Source organism: Myotis yumanensis, unplaced genomic scaffold (assembly GCF_028538775.1).
Source record: "Myotis yumanensis isolate MYYU_CA2020_CCGP unplaced genomic scaffold, mMyoYum1.0.hap1 SCAF_3, whole genome shotgun sequence".
NCBI lineage: Eukaryota > Metazoa > Chordata > Mammalia > Chiroptera > Vespertilionidae > Myotis > Myotis yumanensis.
In genome coordinates this window covers 125357135-125374018 of record NW_027223754.1, presented here as the reverse complement: position 1 = coordinate 125374018, position 16884 = coordinate 125357135, and the positions used below count along the sequence as shown (strand labels likewise).

The 16884-nt window shown below is 39.0% G+C and overlaps 1 protein-coding gene across 3 annotated transcripts in view; it reads left to right on the top strand.

The window, feature by feature from the left end:
* Window positions 1-16884, top strand: part of CRADD (CASP2 and RIPK1 domain containing adaptor with death domain) — a 175673-nt gene that overhangs the window by 16146 nt on the left and 142643 nt on the right. For 2 of the 3 annotated variants that reach the window (XM_070409583.1, XM_070409582.1), the window contains one exon: window positions 4342-4458. The exons of the other annotated variant lie outside the window; for it this stretch is intronic. In XM_070409583.1, coding sequence (XP_070265684.1) covers window positions 4342-4458 — 117 coding nt within the window. The remainder of the gene's footprint in view (window positions 1-4341; window positions 4459-16884) is intronic. 3 annotated transcript variants of the gene reach the window in all.

Here is a 16884-nt window from a genome sequence, read left to right as displayed (position 1 = left end):
TCTCACATTTCCTTGAGAGGTGTGTCAAATCATTTTGGGGCCTTATAGCACTTATCAGATGCAGTGATTTAAAAATATATTTTTTTTGTCATAAACGGGGAATTTGCTGTCATATACGAGAATGATGTAAATTAATGACAAATGTTTATTATTAAATAGAAAATGTTTTTTAAAAAGTGACATAGCTCTATTTTTCTGAATGTAAAAGCAACACATATTTATTGTTTTTTAAAAAAAGGCTCTAGAAAGATATCAAGAAAATGGAAATCTCTCATAATTTTATTGCCCCCAGATAATCATGATTTAAAATAAATGAATAGTAAAATGCAATATTTGGGTTTTTACCATAGGAAATTTCGTTTTTGAAGTTCCCTCTTTTCCAAACTCCACTCATTTTCAGAAAGTTATTATTTACTTGATACTAACACTTAAAGATTGAATTTCTTATGTGATGTCAAATAAAGACTAAAATTTAGACTATATGTATGTGTGATTATAAATATATATATATATACATATATATATATATATGAAATATAAAAACAGTCATACCCTCAATGAGTTTAAATTGTACTTGGGGAAAGGTAGAGGTAAATACAATACAATACAATACATTTTTATAAATATAGTCCATTTGGAAGGATATAAATTTATTTTAAAAAGGCACAGGTAGTGGCTTAATTGCCTACAGTCTAACTGCTTAGGAAAAATAATAAAGAGAAAAGATTCAGATATATATATATATATATATATATATATATATATATTTTTTTTTTTTTTTTTTTTCCCCAGAGAGTAAAACTTCCTGAATCATCTTGAAGTAGTCTTTTCAAATTATTACCAAGGCTAGTTGCTATTTCCAAGACTAGTTGCTATTTCAGTTTGCAGAGGCTGGGGTGGGGAGCACTGGACTTAAATGACCTTCTCCAAATGATTCTTAAGGAACTATGAGGAATATTTTTCACTCAGCTGTTCTTTTTTCTTTTCTGTTTATCTTTCTATGAGATTTCTATGAGTATTCTATTTCAAAGTGTGTCACTAAATATTACATAACCTGAGTTTTTTCAATGTCTCCTATTTAAATGCTTTTAAATATTACAACTCTGAATCTGTTCTCTTTATTATTTTTCCTAAGCAGTTAGACTGTAGGTGATTAAGCCTCTACCTGTGCCTTTTTAAAATAAATTTATATCCTTCCAAATGGACTATATTTGTAAAAATGTAAGTGTTCTGGATAGTAGATTAGACTTCCCCCTCCCCCCTTACAATTAGAAAGGCATTTCTAATGACCGTTTCACTTAATCAGAGTGTATTTCAAAGGAACTGTTAAAACCTTTGGTGGAATAATCATATCCCATCCTCCTCACTTCTTGTTACCAGGGTAGCTACCATAAACCACTATAGGAAGTAGGAGGAGGTGACAGATAAGTCACTGGAAAGAGCACAGTACCTGAGACTGCAAAACTTTGCTTCTTGCAAGCATTTATTTAATATTTACTATGTGCCAGTTAAACAGGGCAGAACTTAATAAGGTATGATCCCTACCTTCAAAGGTGCTCCAAATAAATGAGATGATACATGTGAAGTGCTTACAACAGAGTAAGGCATCTATTCAACATCCACTGCATGTTAGTTGTCCTTATTATCATTTGATGTGACTAACGAGTGTGACACAGAGAGGTATGTGAAAGGAACAGTGATGGCTCCACTTGGCCTGTGGGAAGACAGTATGGGTAAGGCTTTGAAGAGAATGTGTATATCTTTTGTTGAGTGTTGAAGGGTAAGTAGGAGTTCACTAGGAAGGCAAAAGGGGAAGGGCATTCTAAGCGAGGTAACAGAAGGTGCCAAGGCATGGAGGTGCTGTGAGCAATGGTGGGGTGGGATGACAGCAGCTAAGGCTGGGGGATCCAGCCCAGGATTGCTCATGTGGGCCATGTAAAGGTCCAACAGGAAATGGAGCACAACTGATGAATTTTGAGAAAGGGAGTGACATGAACAGACTTGCGTTTAGGAAGCTCACTATAGTGACATATGGATGGGAAGCTGGTGAAAATGAGGCAAGGAACCCAGTTAGAAGCTGTTGGAGTAATTCAGATGAAACATGGTGATACCAGGCACTGACATTGAGGATAGAGAAAAGGGGAACGGGACTGAGAAAGATTTTGGAGGAAGAATTAGTATATGAGTTCTCAATGGGGGATATGGGCCCATAGGAGCCAAAATTGGTTCTGGGGAAGTGGTGTTAAAAAATCTTAGCTATTACAATTGTTTGTGGTCTTCCAAAGGGCTACAGAAAATAATCATATATGTTATAGTTTTAAAATTTAATGGGAGGGATGCAATTATGGGGAAAATGTCCAAAAAGTCTTTTTAAGGGAGACAACATTGAAAATAAGGGTAAAAAGCATTGGGTTAAAAGTACTCATCACTTGACTGAGCTCTGGGCTGAGGGAGAAGGAGGATTCTAGGCTGATGCTCTGATTTCTGGTTTAGACAGCTATTCAAATTCACCAAACAGGATACACAGGGTGAATGGTTAGTGCATAGTTTATGCTGTTTATGAATTTAAGCTAATAATGACTCACATTAATTGAGCACTTATTTGAAGACAGGCCCTTTAAATGCTTTACATTTACCAATAGGGTGAAATAGATATTATTTTTGTTTCCATTTTTCAGATGAGAAAGCTGAGATCTAGCCTAGAGCCACATAGCATTTGCTTCAATGAAAATGCTCTGTAAGTCTTTGGAGATATGAGTGTAGACTAAGGTAGAAGTTCTGCTTCTACCTTTATCTTCTCAGGTGCATTATTTTGGGTTTGTTTTCTTTCTTTAAATTTTAATTTCCTCATTTACAAAACAAAGCTGCCTCTTGCTCATCTCCAAGAGTAGTTATTAAGGTTAAATGAGAGGACATGTGAGTGAATCTTTTAATACATAACGTGCTGTGTAAATGTAGGTAGTATTTTTAGCATTAGCTGCTACCCCCTATCAGCGGTTCTCAACCTGTGGGTCGCGAACAATGAAAATACATCCTGCATATCAGATATTTACATTTCGATTCATAACAGTAGAAAAATTACAGTTATGAAGTAGCAACGAAAATAATTTTATGGTTGGGGGTCACCACAACATGAGGAACTGTATTAAAGGGTCGCAGCATTAGGAAGGTTGAGAACCACTGCCCTAGGTAGTCAATAAATGCCATTTTTCTCCCCTTCCTCTCCCCTCTGTATTCAGATAGCTCCCAAAGGATGGGAAGGACAGCATGAAAGCCTCCCCATTATGCCCACCATTTTTGTTGCAACTATATGTGTGTCTTCTGACTCTTCCCCTCTCTTCAATCTCAGAAGATGACTCTGGCAATTTTTATTTCCTTGGGTTTTCATGAATGCCCTCCCATCTAAACACAGTGATTTACTTCTCAAGCTGTGGTCAATTGACATCTGCCCCTTATAGCTGTTTTTGCAGAAGTCATCAGTGACCTTTGTTTATATCCATGGACATTTTTCAGATTGCCACTCTCTCTTGCATTCTTGGTGTTGCCTCCTTCCTTGGTCATGTTTTCCTCTTGTCTCTCCATCTACTATTTCTCTCATCCGCTAACCTTTTAAATACTTGTATTCTCCCAGGTTGGGTTAAATCCTTCTTATCCTCTCACTGGCACCATTCTCCTTGGGCAAAGCCCACCTGCACCCATGGCTTGGTGACCACATCATTGCTAACTGCCTCTAAATCTCTATCTTCAGCCCAACTAGATACCTTCACTCTGGTCCTCTGTACCTTAACTCAGCATGGCCAAAATAAAACACCTCATCTCTCAGATCCAACCTCCTCCTTCTCAATTCATTTTCTCCAGCTCAAGTAATATATTCCCCTACTCAAATAGTCAGAAGAAACATTTCCCCCCCTAAAGTCAAGTGTTTTTTGTTTTAAATAATGTAGCCCAGATATTGCCTCTTTCTTGAAGCTTTGCATGACCCCCTAATGGCTGGCTGAAAAACTCCTCTGTTTCCAAAGCACCAAAAGCATATATCTGTTTATAGCACATGCATAATATGGTATAATTTTGTCCTTCAGTAGACTATGAGTTTGTTTAGGGCAAGAACTTAATTTTTTATCCTTATATATTTAGAACCTAGCACATTGCCAGATAGTTAGTGGGGCCAATAAATGTTGGTTGAATGAATGAATACGTGGTGACCTTATTTGCTCTCCTCACCTTTCTCTTAATCTCCAAGCACCTTAACTATTTATATTTGTTTGTTAGGTTACTATAATAAAATATAATAAAATAAATAAGACTAGGTGGCTTAAACCGCAGCAATTTATTTTCTTACAGTTATGGAGGTTGGAAATTCAAGATCAAAGTGTCATTATGTTTGGTTTCTTCTGAGGCCTCCTTGGCTTGCAGATAGCCACCCTCCTTCTGGTTTTTCACCTGGTCATCCCTCTGCATGTGAGTATCTCTGGTGTCTCTTCATGTGTCCTAATCTCCTTTTATGAGGACACCAATCAGATTGGGTTAGGGCTACCCTCATGGCCTCATTTTAACTTATTTACTGCTTTAAAGACCCCCATCTCCAAATACATTCACATTCCAAGGTGGGTTAGGGCTTCAGCATAGGAATTTTGGGGAGGCACAATTCAGCCCATTACACTGTTATCATTAATTTTTTAAAATTTTATCTTATTTTTCAGTTTTTCCTGGATAGCCAGCAGTTAATAACTCCTTAGTTCTTAACTTTCCATGAAAGTGATTTTTTTTTTGGCATTTCTTACTGGTTGCTATTTAGTGTTTGTTGAACGCCAGCCATTAGTCATTCACACTTAAAAATTTGTTCTGGTCTCTGTGTAAGGCAGTTTCTAACCTGTCTGTCTAGTTATTAATTCATTTTGTCAGCATTATTAGTAACTGTTATAATAATGAAATTTCACATGGGAAGGTGTTTCTTGCCTTTCTTATTGCTGAATATTCTAGTTGTGGAAGTACAGGTTAGTTATAGGAGTGGGTACAGCAAACTAAACCCTAGAAACCCAGCTCTGTCCAGGGCCAAATCATTTTAAAGAGAAGATTAAATTCTAAGACTAAAGATTGGCCCCATTTGAGCTGATATTTCCAGGAACATTGCACAAAACAAAATGAAAATCACCCTCTCTAGCATGCACATACCCCAACAGACTTCTAACTCCAGAACTGTTCTTTGCTAAGAGAATAATTTTGTGCACATAGTAGCCTTAATTCTTAGATTCTGGGCTCCTCCAAGAATCTGTGTTTTTGGTTTATTTTACATCCAGTCCCCTGAGCTATTGCCCCATTTACTTCCCACAAATGCCTTAGAGACTAGGCCCCCCCTTTTTTTTACTGCTACCCCCATCCCCAACTTTCATCTCTTTTTGCTTGGGTTTCTCCTTTCTCAGGCTCTACTTTTCTTAATATCTCATGGACATTCCTTATTCCTTTTTTTAATTTACCTTCTTCTTTCTTCTTTCTTCTACAATAGCCTTCTCTTTTCAGAAACAAATGGAACGATTTCTAAGTTATTTTGACTATTTTTTCTCGCCACTTTGCCATCTTGCTTTTCGTATAAAGCAGAGGTCAATTCCTAATGGGTAGAATCCAGTCCAATACCTGTTTTTATAGGGCCTGTGAGTTAAAAATATTTTACTTTTCATTTTTAAAGGGTTGAAACAAAAACAAAATGAAAGAAGAATAATATTTCATGATGTGAAAATTATATGAAATTCAAATTTCAGTGTCTGTAAAAAAAGTTTTATTGGAATGCAGTTGTACTTATTTGTTTACATGTTTTCTATGGCTGCTTTCACCCTATACCAGCAGAGTTGAGACCTTGTGTCCTACAGAACCTAAAAAATATTTACTGTGTGGCCTTTACAGAGAAAGTCTGGCCACTCAAGAGTGAGGAAGGCTGGAAAATAGCTTTGCCTGACAGGACTCAGCTTTGTTTACCTTTCTTTTCTTGGTGCTTAACAGAGTGCTTAATTAAACCTAATGCTGAGTTCTAAAATTGTTTTGAGAGTCAAAACTGGAGAAGCCTTTCTTCAGGGCAGACTTTTCCTGTGAAAGAATGTTATTATCTTTGCCATTTCTTTTGAATTTAATTTTGCCAGAAGAGGTTTATCATACCAGGGCCATCGAACCTTTTCTTTCATTTCTGATATTGTGCATAAGAGAGAAAGATTAGGTAAACCAAACAGACGAAATTCCTTTGTACTCGGCATACTCACAGGAGGATTTAATTACAGTTTCCTCATGGTTTAGTCTCCAGATTTTTAAGTATTGGGGCAATGAGATAATGTTAGCATTTGAGTACTAACCACAAAAAAAGTTAAGCAAGGTTTGTAGTCATGAGCATTTGCTTTTTGTTCCCATCCATTAGATATTTTGTGTATTTTTATGCCTGCCTCCCACCCTCCAGCCAATCTTGTCTTCGTTTTTTTTAATCTTCTTTGAAGGAAATAATTTGTCATTGAAACACAAACCTGACAGGTAATACCAAGCAAGGGTAAGAATTTCTTCCCATTCCCCAAGATAGCCATTGTGCTCTTTCTCTCTGTTATTCAGAAGTGTGGCTATATTGGGTTTCTTAATTCCCTCAGGCATTTGTTAATAATACGTTTTGAGTGTTCACCAAGTGCTGTGGCCTCTAAAAGGCATCAAAAGGATTACATCAGAAATAGAAGGTAGAGCCCTTGTCTTTCAAGGAGTTTGTAATCTAAATGGCAGGAGAGGGAGGCATGCGTGTGAATTTCTGAACATTTAACAACAGGCTATAAGAATTATCAGTGAATGGAGTTCCACTATAGCATGCAGCATGAGGATTGATAATGGGAAGGTGGGTAAAGTAGAGATGCTCCTAGGGTGACTGAGTTTTTGAGGCAGGCAATCCTTGATTACTAGGGAAGAGGTTAGTCCAGACAGAGCAGATGTTGAGTACTTCCTCCTCGATATCTTCCCAGGATGCCTTGCTAGAATGTTAAATCTATTACGGAAAATGTAATGAGTTTTTTCTCCTAAATTCAGGCCTCTTTTTGTCTTCAGTATTCTCATCAATCTCATTTTGTTTCCTGAATTATTCACCTGTCTTTTACAAATTCAGTTCTTGAATGAGTGAGTTTTATGAGGGGAAGGACAACAAATAGATTGTTTGGATCAAATGAATTCTTGTGTTGAGAGAGAGAGAAAGAGAGAGAGAGATAAGAGAGGAAATGAGTTGATAGATGATCTTGATGTCTAGGCATTGGATTTGGGCTTGATAGTTAGGGGAAGGAGTCTTGGGTGTGAGGAAACTGGCCTAGGGAGAAAGAAAAATACCACTCTAACTCCCACCTTCCAGGGCTGACTTCATTAACTGCTCCACCAGATTTCTCCAGATTTTTGTTGAGATAGAGACTTTCATTTCACTTCTTATCTTAACTAAGAAAAGCCATCCTGAATTGGCTTCAGGTTGGTGCTGCTGGTAGGCCTGATAGTGATAGGCATTGGGGAAAACTGAGAATCTTATATCTTAGGTGATATTTGACTGTATCTCTGCATGGCATAAAGATGCTCAACTCTGCAGTTTCCCTTGTGAGAGGGAAGTACCTCAGCCTTTTCAGGGTCTTCCTGCCTCCAGACTTCTTAGTGCCTTGTTTACATTGTCCTGATGTTAGCAGCAATGTTGGACCTTGGTGTAGCAACCTCGGTTCTTGAGTTTAGCAAAGAAAGAATTCAGACCTAAGAACTCTAGCACAAGAGGAAGTTTATTTAGCATGACATTCAAAGAGAAAATTCAAGGGAGCTGCTCAGAGAGTTGTTTTGGTTTTCTAGAAAGAAAGTCATAGCGACAGAAGAAGTGAGCCAGTTGGGCTGGGTGGACTCAAGAAACAAGGAATAGAGGCTTAAGAAGGGTTCTTAGAGCTTGGGAGAAAGAAAGCAAAGATATATGCCTGAAGAAGGAAGGTGTGGGTGTGCACTGGGTCCTTTGTCTTAAGGGTTTTTATATGTTTTCTAAAGGGGGGAATTTTAGGGGAGGTCTACAGGGAAGATCTCAATAGAATATTCATCAGTTTTCCAAGTGTGTCCTTTAATATGCTGATTCATCAAAATGGGTCAGGGTGGTGGTCTCTACTGATTGGTCAGTGCTAGGATCATTGGTCATTGCATCTGGTCCAGATGCCATCCATTGCCTTGCTTCATTTTGTCTTGTTGATTTTCTAGGCCTGGAGTTAAAATACAACTGAAGCCTAGATGTTATCTCTAGTATGACCAAGTCTCTGTGTGGTCAATAGACCTGAGGCTTTGTTCCTAAGATTATTTGATGCTGATCAGAACCTCATTGTCCTGAGGGCTCAATGCTTAAGGGAGTGGTCCTGCAAGGGAGAAGGAGGCAGGTGGTTCAGGGTGCTAGATGAGGCCAGTTAGAATTAGCTGCCTATCTCAGTTTCCCCATTCCACTTGCCAAGGAATTTTCCTGGCTTCTTACTATTCTTACTGCCTTACCACCACCCTGAATCTGTATCTCTCTTTTCTTCTCTATACTCTAAAAAACAAAGAAGCAAACCCCAAATCCCACAACACTTTTACGCAGAGCTTGGTGGATTGAAATAACTTTTATTTTGCTCATGATTTTGTTGGGTTAGGATTTCGGGAAAAGCTGAACTGGCTGGTTTGTCTGATCCACAGCTGAGGCAGTTGGGGCTAGATGATCCGCTTGTAAGATTGCTTCTTCACTCATATGTTTCAGACCTGGGCTGAGATGGCTGACAGTTGGTGCTGGCTCTTGGGAAGGTGCTCAGCTGGGCCTGCTGGTCTGAGCACCGACAGGCGATCTCTCCATGTGTGCTTTTGTTACTCACAGCATGGCAACTGGGTATCTAGAGGGACCATTCCCAAAAGGTGTGGATAGAAACCTTAAGGCTCAAGGCTTCTTATGATATAGCTTCATAAGTTCCAGAACCCCATTTCTCTGGGTTATTATGATTAACCCAGACTCAGAGGAGGGGAATTATTCTCCACATTTCACTGGGAGAAACAGCCATCTTTATTGGCTGACAGTGGGATAATATCAGAATAGCATTTATTTCATAGCAATTTATGTCTCTCCTGAGGTTCAAGAGGCTTAAAGTACAGATACTAATATTTAGTTTCGTGTAAGGGGACCCCATTCCAAGTGGTACAACCTTCATTTAAGCAAAAATTCTGATGTAATTGATCCCAGTCATTTAAAGAATGAAAACTCTAAAAGTACATGAGTGAAATCTCAAAATATCAAGAAAGATGTCAGTCCTCTGAAGTCATTGTGCAAACTAATTTGTCAAAAGAGTTCTAAGGAATCAGATCTTACAGCTGGAAAGGACTCGAAGGGATTGCATCACCATTATCACCTTACAAAAGATTTATTGAGCACCAGAACCTGGGAATGCAAAAGATAGTAAGACAGAATTCTTGCCCTATATCTTGAGACATAGTTGAGGAAATAGGACTGATGCATAAAAGATGAATAGAAGTCCATGTAATGGAATGTAGACTGAGTGGCAAATAAAAATATAGGTGATATGTGTATAAGAAGTGATCAGTAGAAGCTATTGGGGCTGGGTTGGGACTGGGGAAGGGTATAAGGAGATGGGTTTTTCATTAACTTAACCCTTTGCACTCCGCTGTCCCCTCTCAGGGGACATCGGAATTCTAGCATATCACTCGGATGTCCCCTCTCAGGGGACATTGCAGTTTATTAGTGATTATGGAGAATTGAGTTATTTCAACGCAACTTTTTGAGACATGCATGTTTCCCTGAAGTTTTATCTTGAAATGGCACAAGAAATTAAATCAAAATATCGTAAAATTACTAAGATATATACAAGAAATGTCAGCGGGTTTTGTGTCGGACGAGAACGTGAGATGCGTGCTCACGACGGTCCGAGCACTTCACGACGCCACTTGAAAAGAGCGATAAGGGGAGTTTGTAGAAGAAAGGTCGGTTTTCGAACATAGCGCGCACTGTATAGTGAGATATATAATTACAAATAAGCAAGTCTACATCTGGAGGAAAAGATTTTCAAAGCTGAGCTCATTTTGGTTTGAAGCTTCGAGCAGTGCACATAGATCTAACGAGGAGAAAATCGGAAAAGTGATTCTTTTCTTAGTGAATAAATTGTTTGGTGAAAGCTATTTTGGTAAATATCATCTTGTCAGTTAGTAATAACAATTAGAAATTTTCAACCCATGCATTTATTCATATTTTTTATTAGAACAATGGCAAAGCGTCCAACCACGAATGAGTCTCATGACACAAGTAGTAGTGAAGATGAGCTCCAGATAGACCTCTATCCAGACACGTTAGAAGGACTAACTGTAGAACAAAACGACAGCAGTGATAGTGATATCGTTCAACCTAGAAGGCGACGAATTGTTCGCATAGATAGCGAAAGCGATAATAGTAGTACGGAAGAAAACACACGACAACATGACAACGTATCGTCAAGTGAAGAGTGGGAAGATGTTACCGAATCGGACGTTCCTCCAGCCACGATAAATTTTGATTTACACGAAGAAATAGCCGGACCACAAGTCCCGAGTAACATAAAAGAGCCCATAGACTATTTCACGTTATATTTTACTGAAGAATTAGTAGACAGCATAATAAAAGAGACAAACAATTATGCCAAAGAAGAAATTGGAAAGAAACAGTTGCATACAGAAAGAATACTACGCTTCTTGCGTGGAAAGATAAAAGAGTTATTACCATGCTCACCAATTATTATAACACAAACCTACAATCTACCCAGAGAACATTACGCTGTGGACATATCGTAACAGTCAGTAAGCCTGAAATGGTGTTAGAATATACGGCAAATTTGGGTGGTGCGGATCGTGCGGATCAATAGGCTTCGACGTATTGTTTCCTCCGTAAATCGCTCAAATGGTGGAGGAAGTTATTTTTTGGGGGGTTGGAAATGTGTGTGATAAACTCATACATAATGTATCGCATCGAAAAACAAACAAGTAATGAAACGCCAATGACACACCACAAGTTTGTCAAGACACTCGTTGACCAATTAAAGGGCGATTTTCGTGTATCGAGAACGCGTCCATCCACATCTTCTGCGGACAATAGATTAAACAATAAACTACATATTCCCAATGTGGGACAAAGAAAACGGGACTGCATTGTGTGTTCGAACAGGAAAACACCTGGTGGCAGGCGTCAAACCACTTATTACTGTCAAACATGCACTAATCAGCCTGCAATGCATATTGGGGAGTGTTACAAACTTATCATACTGTACAAAATTATAAACAATAAAATATTGTTTTTTTGCAAATATACATTCCTCGATGTCACCCAATTCATATAAGTCCAATATCATTATAATACGTTACTTGGTTCCAAAATTAAACTAAATAATACGAGGGTCTGTAAATGCACGTTTCCGCCGCAAAGTAGCGTCGAGTAGCTGGTAGCCAATGTCCAGAATGGTTCGGAGTGCAAAGGGTTAAAACATAAAATCCAAGTTATAGGCTATTACCTGTGTGACCTGGGTCCCTGCTTCATCTCCTTAACTTCACTTGTTGTCTCCTTCTTTGAATATGCAGGTGTTTCAAGACCTTTGCACTAGTTTCTTCCTCTGCCTGGAATGCTCTTTCCCCAGATATTCCCATGGTTAGCTTTCTCATTTCAATTGATTGCTGGTCAAATATGCCTTCTTCAAGCCTTTTCTGACCACCCACTCTATCTACTTCCTACCTCTCCTTACTATTTATCTTCATGAAGGAAGGACTGTTATCTGCCTTATTCATCATTGTATTTTTAGCACCTAGAACAATGTCTGAAAAATAGCTTGTACCCAATAAAAAATGGTTGAATGAATAAATGAGTGAATGAAGAACCCAGAAACAGGAACAGGATTTCGCAAAGTGGAGAACAGATGATGTTTCTGGCTGCCTGCAAAGTAGAGTAAAAGAGAATCAAAATGTACATGATACATTTATAGATTATCTTTTTCAACACATGACATCAGGTTCTCACTTTACAACTTGGGCCCTTCAAACCATCCTTTCTTGCTCCATGTGATAAACATTATAATAGGGCTTACACAGGGGATGATTCATTCAGACCAGAATAGCTAGGTCATGCCTGGTCTCAGTTGTAGGGAAACTTGCCATTTTTTGAAAAATACTCTGTACTATATTCCACTTTTTTGTCTTTGTTCTTGTTCATATTTCCATGTGGAATATTCTGCTTTTTGTCTTGAACTATTGAAATTCCACCTGAATGATCCCTTTCCTCCATTGTACTTAATATTTACATGATTTGATTATCATACAAACACATTCTTCTTCAACTGCAAGTATTTGTGTACATGTATTTCTTTCCCTTGAATATAAACTCTTAGAGGTCAGAGCTTGGGTCTAGTTTAGCTTTTATTTACCCATGTTAGTACATAAGAGAGTCTTACTAAAAATGTGTTAAACTTAATTGAAATGAGTAATCAGTACTTCAGCTTAGAAATCAGAAGAAGCAATGCTAAATTCCTGAAGAAACTAAACAATAATGAAGTATCTTCATTAGGGTTTTTTTCTGATTGGTTTGATCTGTTTAGCATCTTCACATTGCATTCATGTTTACAAAGGGCCTGCAGAATCAACAATTCACGCATTTTTAAGTTATCTATTTCTGCCCAGCCAGTTTGACTCAGTAGTTGAGTATTGACCTCTGAACCAGGAGGTCATGGTTGGATTCCCAATCAGGACACGTGCCTGGGTTGTGGGTTCAATCCTCAGGGGGAGCCTGCAGGAGGTAGCTAATCAATGATTCTCTCTCATCATTGATGTTTACAGCTCTCTTTCCCTCTCCCTTCCTCTCTGAAATCAATAAAAATATATTTTAAAAACTTATCTATTGCTGCATAGCATACTATCCCCAAAATTTAGTGGCTTAAAACAATAACAGCTTATTATTTCCCACTATTTTGTGGGTTGGCTAGGATCAAATGAATGGTTCTTCTTTTCCATGTGGTGTTGACTAGTATCATTAATATAGCAGATGCTTTGAGTTTTAGAGCTTGCCTGGGACTGGAATGTCCAAGAAAGCTTAACTCACATGTCTTTTTTTTTTTTTTTAATTAAATCTTTATTGTTTAGATTATTACATTTGTTCCTCTTTTTCCCCCCCATAACTCCCCTCCTTCCAGCTCCCACCCCACCCTCCGCCCTCACTCCCCACCCACTGTCCTCATCCATAGGTGCACAATTATTGTCCAATCTCTTCCCGCATCTCCCACACTCTTTTCCCCCCAAGAATAGTCAGTCCATTCCCTTTCTATGTCCCTGATTCTATTATAATCACCAGTTCATACTGTTCATCAGATTATTTATTCGCTTGATTTTTAGATCCACTTGTTGATAGATGTGTATTTGTTGTTCATAATTTTTATCTTTACCTTTTTCTTCTTCTTCCTCTTCTTAAAGAATACCTTTCAGCATTTCATGTAATGCTGGTTTGGTGGTGATGAACTCCTTTAGCTTTTTCTTATCTGTGAAGCTCTTTATCTGACCTTCACTTCTGAATGATAGCTTTGCTGGATAAAGTAATCTTGGTTGTAGGTTCTTGGTATTCATCACTTTGAATATTTCTTGCCACTCCCTTCTGGCCTGCATAGTTTCTATTGGGAAATCAGCTGACAGTCGTATGGGTAGTCCCTTGTAGGTAACTGACTTTTTTTCTCTTGCTGCTTTTAAGATTCTCTCTTTGTCTTTTGCTCTTGGCATTTTAATTATGATGTATCTTGGTGTGGTCCTCTTTGGATTCCTTTTGTTTGGGGTTCTCTGTGCTTCCTGGACTTGTAAGTCTATTTCTTTCACCAGGTAGGGGAAGTTTTCTGTCATTATTTCTTCAAATAGGTTTTCAATATCTTGCTGTCTCTCATCTTCTGGTACCCCTATAATTCTGATGTTGGTACGCTTGAAGTTGTCCCAGAGGCTCCTTACACTATCTTCATATTTTGGGATTCTTCTTTCTTTTTGCTTTTCTGGTTGGGTATTTTTTGTTTCTTCATATTTCAAATCTTTGACTTGATTCTTGGGATCCTCTGGTCTGCTGCTGGGAGTCTGTATAATATTCTTTATTTCAGTCAGTGTATGCTTAATTTCTAGTTGGTCTTTTTTTATATCCTCCAGAATCTCACTAAATTTATCAGTGGTTTCCATAAAATTCTTGAAAAACCTTATAAACATGGTTTTGAACTCTATATCCAGTCGCTTGCTTTCCTCCATTTCTGCCATTTGTGACCTGTTTCTTTGTCTCTGCATTTTTTATGCTTCCCTGTGTTGGTAGAGTGGCTTTGTGTGCTAGGTGTCTTATAGGGCCCAGTGGCTCAGTCTCCCCAATTACCTGAGGTGGACACTCTTGGTGCACACCTTTTGGGGCTGTGTGCACAGTCTTGTTGTAGTTAAGCCTTGATTGTTGTAGTTATCACTGGGAGGAATTGACCTCCAGGCCAATTGGCTGTGAGAATCAGCTGTGTCTGCAGTGGGAGAATTGCTGTGCTGAAGACACCCTTCTGGGGCAAGACTTGCTTCAGTAGGGCTTTGGTGCTCACTGAGTCTGCCCCCTGAGTGTGTTCCTTATGGATCTGAGGAGTTGTAATCTGGATGGTCCCACTGTGACCACTGGGGACACTGGCTCTTGGATCTAAGGAGGTGCTAATTTAGCCTCTTCCTGAGGTTATCCAGCAGGAGCTACGAAGAGATCTACAGATTCCCCTTCCTTTTTTGGGGGGTTTGGAGGTGCCCAGATGCGGCCCAGCTGTGAAGCAATGCAAGCTGCTGTGGGGCCTTGGACAGTTTGTTAGGTACTTTTCAGATTGCAAAGGGCCAGGGCATTCATATGCAAAAGCCTCTGCCGCAGCCTGGATGGGGAGGGGTCTCGGAAGCAACAGGGCAGAGCAAGCAGCTATGGCTGCTCCTCAGCCCTGCCCTAAGGGGCTGCGTGTCTTAGTGTCCCGGTAATCGCTGCAAGCACCTCTGAGGGAAAGCCGCCCTCAAGTTCCGAGTTCTGCCTGCTGCAGACAGTCCAGTTTCTTCCCGTATGAGTCCTGGGTCCCCAGAGACTTTCCGGAACCAGAGTTCAGAGCAGTCGGGAGCTTGTGACTCCCCCCTGATTCAAAAAGACGGCTGCGTCCTCAGGTGCCTGTCCCTCTCCGCGCGCGCCGTGCTTGAGCCTCCGTACCTTTGCACTTTACTTCCGCAGCTCCTCTGGGTCTCAGTGCTTTTCTCTTTCCTTCTAGTTGTAGAATTTCCACTCAGCCAGCCTTCCTGTAGTTCTGGATGATGTCCGTTTTGTCTTTTAGTTGTATTTTTGAAGTTGTTGTCACAGGCAGCAATTTCCGGTGTTTACCTATGCCACCATCTTGGTTTCTCTATTTTACGAAATTTTGATGAGTGAAAAAATGTTGGAATTGTGAAGGTAGGTAAATGCAACCCTGATTTCCAATAGTGAGGAATACGGTTCAAAAAACCATAGACTGGGAGGGAACTTTATGCTACTTGTAGAAATAATTCTAGAATGGATTATTAGAAGGATGGTTTGTGAATATTTAGAACAGTGTTGTTTAGTGAGAAAGTGGCCTGGAAATATAAATATATATAATTTAATTCGATGGCAGAATTGAGGTGAGAATAAAGTCCTGATTCTGCTCCAGCAGTGTTTTCAAAGTGGGATCTTAGATCTCCTCAAATTCTATACAAAATAGAATATTTTTTGTATGTTTTTATTTTGAGGATAAGCTAAAAAACAAAAGCTGCTTTTGAAGACAGTTTCTCACTTGGGGAACATTGACCTCTGGAAGTACAAAGGCATAGTCTTAGAGGTCCATGAAATGTAATTCCCTCTTGCAGTCCTTCAAAACAGGTCTGTGCAGTACTCTAGATTGAGAAACTTAGCACTGTAGTATTTTGCCAATTTATCTGATTAACTACCTGTTATTCCTCTACAGAAAACAGCATATGTTCTTCCATTAGACCTGGACTATCAATACAGTAGTTTCTACCACATGCAGCTGTTGAACAATGGAAATGTGACAACTACAAATTGTTATGCCCTGAAGTGGAAAAGGCATAGTGGAGTTCAAAGACAGTAGCAAAAATGTAAAATCTCTCATTATTTATTTTATTTTGAGTGTTTGTTGAACTAATGTTTTTGACATATTAGAAAATATATTATTGAAATTAATTTCCCCCTTTAAAAAATGTGGCAAGTATGCTACTAGAAAATTTAAAATTACATTTTTTGTCTGGCATTATTAGATGGTGCAGCATTAGAATTTGTTGCCTCATTCATGAGGAAAGGCTGAAGGAATTGGTGAAAATCACTGTGCAGATGAGGTGATATGACAACTGTATTCAACCATTTGAATGGCTTGCATTCATAAAAGAGATTCTATTTTCTTCTGTATTTCTCAGAAGGTAGAGGAAGACAAATATAAATGTCAGCTTAATATAAGGAAGACCTTTCTAAAAGTGTTGTCCAAAGATAGTACTGGCTCTGTCTAGAGCTAGTGAATTCCTCATCATTATACATAATTCGACCAGAGGCTAGACAGCTGCCTATTTAGGATTAGAGAGTTCAGGTGTTCAAAATTTCAATCCTGAGATGAAAACAGACAAAGGGTTGATTTTATAGAATATGACATAAATGGATTCTGAAGTTTACTTCACTTTTTATCTTCTTTTCCTCTAAACTTTCATATGAATTTTAGAGGCCTGGTGCACGAAATTCGTGCGGGGGGGTGGGGGGGGCTGTCCCTCAGCCTGGCCTGCACCCTCTCCAATCCAGGAACCCTCGGGGGATATCTGACTGCCGGTTTAGGCCCAATCCCTGCAGCC